General features: G+C 33.0%; 1 protein-coding gene across 1 annotated transcript in view; it reads left to right on the top strand.

The window, feature by feature from the left end:
- Positions 1-7,267, top strand: part of TASP1 (taspase, threonine aspartase, 1) — a 370,289-nt gene that overhangs the window by 50,843 nt on the left and 312,179 nt on the right. Inside the window, exons 4-5 of the mRNA XM_012640422.1 lie at positions 1,399-1,519; positions 6,470-6,554. Coding sequence (XP_012495876.1) covers positions 1,399-1,519; positions 6,470-6,554 — 206 coding nt within the window. The remainder of the gene's footprint in view (positions 1-1,398; positions 1,520-6,469; positions 6,555-7,267) is intronic.

The raw sequence follows: 7,267 nt of genomic DNA, 5'->3' as shown, positions 1-7,267 counted from the left end.
CTTACTATTTGCTTTCTATTGGTTTCATCTCTACTTGATTCTCATTTCTTTTTCTGCTTTTGAGGATTTTATGTCCACTATTCTACACTTCTTCACTTTATTTTTTAGTTACTATACTGTTTGCAAAAACTATCTTTGGATCATCACAGTCTACTTGCAAATCATATTATAAGCCTTCCTGTATAATGTAAGAGCCTTATAACAATATACTTCCATTTACCCCTGCCAATCTTTGTTTTACCTTTGCCTTACAGTTTGTACCTGTATTTGTTATAAACCCCACAATACACTGTTATTTTTGCTTTAAACAATTATCTTTTAAAGTGTTTAGAAAATGAAAGAAAAGTTTTTTATATCTTCACATTTACTTAGACTTTTTCTTTTTCTCTTTTTAATGGGTTTATTTGTTTTTTTCTTGCTGGTTTGCTTGAGTTCAAAAATATGGCATGCTTGATGAATTTGCTTGTCATCCTTGTGCAGGGGCCGTGGTAATCTTCTTTGTATTGCTTCAATTTTATTGTATGTGCTGCCAAAGTGAACATGATGTTATTGTAAATGAGATTATTTTCTTAATTTTATATTCAGATTATTCATTGCTAATCTGTAGAAATCCTATTGATTTTTGCATATTGATCTTGTATCCTGCAACCTTGTTAAACTTATTTATTAGTTCTGATAGTTTTTTAGTGGAGTCCTCAGTATTTTCTATATACAAGATCATGTTATCTTGAAATAGAATTTTACTTCTTCCTTTCCAATCTAGATGCTCTTTCTTTATTTCCTTTTTCCCCCTAAATGTCTGGTTAGTTGTATAATATATTGTTGAATAGAATTAGTGAGAGCGAATACCTCTGTTTCATTCCTGATTTTAGGGGAAAGCATCCAGTCTTTCATTACTCATTATGATGCTAGCTCTGGACTTTTCATAGATGCCCTTTATCATTAATGTTAAGGAAATTTTTTTCTATTAATATATCTAATTTATTGAATGTTTTTCTTATGAAAGGGTGTTAGATTTTGTCAGATGCTATTTTCTGTGTTTATGGATAAGATCTTGTTTTTTATCCTTTATTAATATAGGGCATTATGTTGATTGATTTTTAGATATTAAACCAGCCTTGCTTTCCTCTTGTTTGTAATGTATAATCCTTTTACTATTTTGCCGAATTTCATTTGCTGGTATTTCTTTGATGATTTTTTTGTCAATATTTATAAGATGTATTGATCTGTAGTTTGCTTTTCTCATGATATCTTTGTCGTGTTTTGATATCAGGGTGGTACTGGCATCATACAATAGTCGGGAAGTGTTCTTTTACCTAGTTTTTGGAAGAGTTTATGAAGGATTGGCATTAATTCTTTAAAACTAATGGTATTTTAATTTTTGTTTTTGTCTTTCAGGATTCTCCTTTTACAAATGCTGGAATGGGATCTAATCTAAATCTCTTAGGTGAAATTGAGTGTGATGCCAGCATAATGGATGGAAAATCCTTAAATTTTGGAGCAGTTGGAGCACTGAGTGGTATGTGGGCATTAAGACATGCTATCTCTATTCTTTGAAAAACTATGCATATTTCCATTTCATGCCTTCTAAAGACTTAGTCCAGTCTTTTACACCATTCTTGCATGGTATTGAAAACAAATGTTTTTCTTCTTTTACTAAATTTAAAACATGAACTCTTGGCTATGAATAGTTTTAAAGAAAACAACAAAGCACCCTGTCTCCTAGTTTTGAGTTAGAATTTGATCATTCTGCTTCATCCCTTCAAGAAATTACAGACATTTAAAACTTGACTTAGAATATTATATTTTATAATTTATTTAAACTAATCAAAACATATTTTCATTGTACGAAATTTCAGGTGAAATAAATAAAATTTACCTTTGATCCTCTAAATCTTTCCTTCTCGTCCTCTTCTCCTCCTGGGTGTAACTAGTGAAAATCCAGTGCCTTTATCTTTATTTTTATGTAATAGAGACATAGTTTTATTTTGTGTATATAGTTGTTTCTTAAAAAATAAATGTATTTGTTATTATGAAACTTTTTACTTTAGGATGTCTTAGAGATTTTTTCCAAATTAAAATGTTAATGTTAATATAAAATATTAATGTCTTTTGATGAATAGAAGTTTTAAATATTTATTTATTTATTTGTTTATTTAAGTATCATTTACAGTATCTTAAGATAAATTGCTTTTGAATGGGAGCTTCCTTTCCAGTACTTTGAGGTCTATAAGACGTATCTAGAAAATTCTACTACTGCGGAAAATGAAGACTGCTTAAATTGAATGGGGGTTAAGGGGAAGGGCCTGTGGTTTTTCTTCTTGATTAATTGCCGTAACACTGTCCTTCAGGTGGCTGAGGGAGTTTCATATTTTCTTAAGACATCATTAGGCTCCGAGGTTCTTGCAAGACAACTTTGATGCTATATGAATTGTGCCATTTTGCTAGCACTGATATGCCTCTTGGATCCACCACTCTATTAGAACTATTAACTCCATTCATATTAATTTTTGTTACAAATCTTACAAAGGGGAGTGCTTCTGGGTATTTAGGTCCATATTCTATTTTAAGGCTGTATATTTGGTTTTCATAAATTGTTCGAGCCCATGGTGGCTGCTATTTTGTGTTGCTGTTGCTCAAGTTTTTAATTTTAATGATGTTTAAGTTATCAGCCTTTTCTTTTACGGTTAATTCATTTTGTGTTTTAAGAAATTTCTGCCTATCCAAAGTTACGAAGGTAGTCTCCATTGTTTTCTTTTAGTAACTTTATTGTTTTTACCCTTCATATTTAGCTTTCTTATCCAGCTCATACTAATTTTTGTGTATATGAGAATGGGGGTCAACATTTATTTATTTTTTCTCATATGAGTATCCAAATGGTTCATTGCCCTTTATTGAAAAGGTGGTCCTTTCCTCACAGAATTGTGTTGGTAAATTAAGTGACTTTACTTGTAATGGTTTGTATCTGTACCCTGTTATGGCTGGCTTCATGAGTTGGGGATTGTTTTTTTCTCTGTTCTTTGAAAGAGTTTGTGTATGATTGGAATGATTTCGTTTTAATTGTTTAGAAGAATTCATCAATTATTCCAAATTAATGGGGTTTTCTTTGTGGGAAGTTTTAAAAAATACGATTCAATCTTTAACATTTATAAGATTATCTGTATTTTCTTTTATTCATGTGTGTTTTTCAAGGAATTTGTCTATTTCATATGCGTCAAATTTATTTGCCTAAAGACATTTTAAGTTAGCTTTCATTATTGATTTCTAGTTTAATTCTGCTGTGGTCAGAGAATATGCTAGATGTGATTCCAGTCCCTTCAAACTTTTTGAGACTTGCTTTATGGTGTGAGACCCAGCTTATATTCTGTTTCGGTAACATTCCATGTGAACTTCAAAAGTGTATTGATTCTGCGGTTTTTGGGTACGGTGCTGTATGTATGTCAATTAGGTCAATTTGATTTTTCATTTGTTCTGATCTTTTATATTTTTTCTGATTTTTGTGATACATAAGAAAGGGTATTTCAATTAGTTTTAATTTTCATTTCCTTTATTATGAAGTTTTATTGTTATTTTAAAAAAATTCGTATGTTTAAAGGTCATTAGCATTTCTCTGGGAACTGCCTATTAATACCTCTTTTGTGGCTTGCCTTTTAACTCTGTTTATAATATTCTTTATCACATTGGAATGTAAAATTTTTATTTGTTAAACTTATTACTTTCCCTTTTGTGGCTTTTGTAAGTTTTTCTCTCTCATAATTTATAAACATAGTTGCCAATGTTTTCTTCTAATATGTTTATAATTTATTTTTCATTTACCTCTCAAATGCATTGTTTTTTCTGAAATGACTAAAAATTTCTCCCTACATAATTTATTTACTGCTACTACTAATAGTAACTGCCATTTATTTACTGAATATAACATATTAGGCATTGTTCTGTAGTGGTTTACATATATTAAATCATTTAGTTCTCACAATACACTTGAGATCTATGCTTTTATCACTTTTACAGATGAGAAAATGAGACACAGGAGAGATTTAGTAATTTGTCCAAGTTTGTTTTATCAGTCTGGGTCAAACTAGGAGGCAGAAACCACACAATAGTTTAAATAGAAGTTTAATATAAAGAGTTATTAAGCAGTAATAGGAGAGTAACTATATAAAGATAGGAGAACTCAAGGTGTATCCTAGGGCAGAAGGAGAATACCCAAGGAAGGATAGACTTGCAATTGAGTTCAGACTTCATTGCAAAAGGTGTGTTGCAGCCCACTGTATGTCAGAAAAGTTACTGGATTACCCAGGCCAGAGCTGGTCTACAGCCACTGTGAGCAGGACCAGTCCTGTGGGGGCAAAGATGAACTCAGGCTGGTAGGTGGCACAGAGAGGTCAAGAGTGCATGGGTTGGAGTGTACCCTGAATCCAGGAAAAAAAAAAAAAAAGAGTCCATGGGAATTGAACCTCCACTGAGCAGGATAAAGATTGGGCTTTTCCTTACTGCACGGCCATCCCCATGGAACACTTGCTATGTATGTGTGCCTATGGGGCTGAGGAGAGGGTGTGGGGATTAGTGACCTTGACCAGGGTACAGTCTCGTTTTTTCTGGGGCTCTCAGCTATGCCGCGGTGGCCCAAATCAGGAACTGGAGAAAACATGTGGTGGCCAAATGCTGGGGAAAGCTGCTCCCTGTGGGCACTCAGCAGTGGAGAATGCCACCTGGGCCAAATCTTGAAGCCTGGTGAGCAAGCGACCATGTTTTTCAGTGCCCTCTACTGACAGAGCTTACCATTGTGCTATCTGGTAAAGGAAACATGTTTAAAGGGCCCATATCCATTTTTACAAATCAGGCAACAAAGGGTGAATTTGTAGCTGAGAAGCAATGAACTGATAACTGGGACTGTTATAAAGTAGTTTGACTTCTGTGCTTTTCATTCTGTTTTTTCTACCTCTTGTTTATAGTTTATCCTTTTCCCACTGATTTGAAATACTTTGTGTATTATATATTAAATACCCAAATTCACATGTATCTGTTTCTGAACTTCAGCTTTATTCTATTCCATTGATATATTTGCTTGTTTTGTATTCAAACCACACTCTTTTCACTACAATATCTTTGAATAGGAAACGGTATCTTGCAGGGTGAATACATCTTCATTTTTCTTTCTCAAAATTTTTTTTTCTTGATTCAGAGTCAGCTTCTCATACATCATAGAAATCCTTTTCAGGTTTTGATGGAGAATTTATAGATTTGAATTTAGAAGTTATTTGGAAATTATTTATAATATTGAATCATCATATTCTGAAATATATTATGTGTTAAGAACTAGTATATGGATCTGATCTGGGCTTTTCCTTTATTTGATATTTCGTACTTCTTATGGCAGAGGTTTTTGGCAAGTTAGCTAAACTTCTGCAATTAGTTTTGCTCTGAGTCACTCTGGTGGCCTTAATTTAAGTTTTTATAGTCTCTTTATATCCCACTGCTGAATTTTTTTTTTTTTTTTGTATTAATAGTGTCCTGAGAGGCATCCACAGATTAGTGGTTAAGGGCATGGTCTCTGGCATTAGCTACCTCTGTGTTAAAATCTCGGCTCTGTGATCTTGGACAGGCAACTTAACCCTCTGTATAAAATTTCCTCATTAATCATACAGAATTCATGAGTGTCACCATGTGGTAAGAGTTGAGGGATCAATTAAATCATCTGATACATTTAAGACTTTGGCACTGGGCCTGGTGCATAGTAGGTACTAATTACTTTCATTGTCTGCTACCATCGTCATCATCGTCATATTTGCCATTGCCATTTTTATCCTGACAATCTCACTAATACTGTCCTCCCAGAGAAGCACTGTCATCTAATTTGTACATACTGGTTAGCCTCCTGGAAATAGTCTTAACCACATTTTAGGTTATAATCTTGTATATACTTGGCTTCTTTTCCCCCCTTAGTCAATTTGAAGGACTTTTTCTCTATTCTGTCTCTCTTTTAGGTGACATTTAAAATTTTTGGCTTATCTTTCCCCATTAATTATTCTCTCCAAGGTCAATTTGAAGTGGTTTATAATCATGTTTATTCTTCAAAGGAAATTCATGGTTTTGTGGTTAATAAATGCCTGGAGCATGTATTTAGTTTTAAGAGTAGGAAAGTACCATATTTTCAGTTCATTTTTTTCTACTCTAGTCTGAAATTTATTAAAAAGGAACCTAATTAAAATATGTAGTGTTTCAAATTCAGTCTTTGCTGCTGTAGCACATGGTAAAACATGAGAATGTACATTTTTTATTCTTATCTTGCATTTACTAGCTATTCATACATTTTTTGATTTGACTCTTATTGTTGATGATTATTAAGGGCTTTTATTAGTATTATTTGATACACATATATTAAAGTTGTTTTACGGAAACAACCACAAAACCGAATGGGAAACTTGAAGACATTTCTGATTTCTTTTTCTGCCATTTTGTTTTATAGGAATCAAGAACCCAGTCTCAGTTGCAAACAGACTCTTGTGTGAAGGGCAGAAGGGCAAGCTCTCAGCTGGCAGAATTCCTCCCTGGTAACCACTTTGTTCTTCCTGACTTTCCTTGGGCCTTTGGTCTTTAGTGCATGCAGTGTTTGAAGGCTGTTTTTTTTATCCACAGAAGGCTGATTCTATTGGCCACAGTCCAGCAGTAGCATGCCTTTCAGAGGAAGACACACTTTATTCTGTGATCCTGGAACATTTTGTACACTTGATAAAGCTTCAGACAGAATAGAATATCATTAATTGAAGCAGAAAGGGGATCAGAGTTAATTTTTGGTTTTGTAGTTGATTACAGAGATGTTTTTGCTGTTGCTAAGTGTTCAATTGGGGTCATTTTATTATGAAACTATAAAAGTACACATTGGAGTCCAGAGTTTAAAGTAATTTTTAATTTTGAGAAGTTCTTAGAATAAAAGTACATAGAACATTGTAAATAGCCCATATGAACTTGTCATCCAGCTCCAATAACTGATAATTTTTTTCATCTATCTCATGCATCTCGATTTTTTCCTATAGTATTTTAAAGCAAATCCTCAACATATTTCATCCTTAAATTGTTTTATAAATATCTCTTTGTTTGCAAAACGTAACTATCATACTGTTAGCCTGCCTAACAGTATTGAGACATAGGCTTTAATATCATCTCATACTCTGTGCTCAGCATGCCTGTGAAGGTTACTTTAACATTTTTTGTTCAAAATTGTGATGATAACACTATAGGAATCATTTTGTTTGACTCTATTTGT

Source organism: Propithecus coquereli, unplaced genomic scaffold (assembly GCF_000956105.1).
Source record: "Propithecus coquereli isolate 6110/MARCELLA unplaced genomic scaffold, Pcoq_1.0 Scaffold153, whole genome shotgun sequence".
NCBI classification, from domain to species: domain Eukaryota; kingdom Metazoa; phylum Chordata; class Mammalia; order Primates; family Indriidae; genus Propithecus; species Propithecus coquereli.
This window is presented reverse-complemented; position numbering and strand designations above follow the sequence as displayed.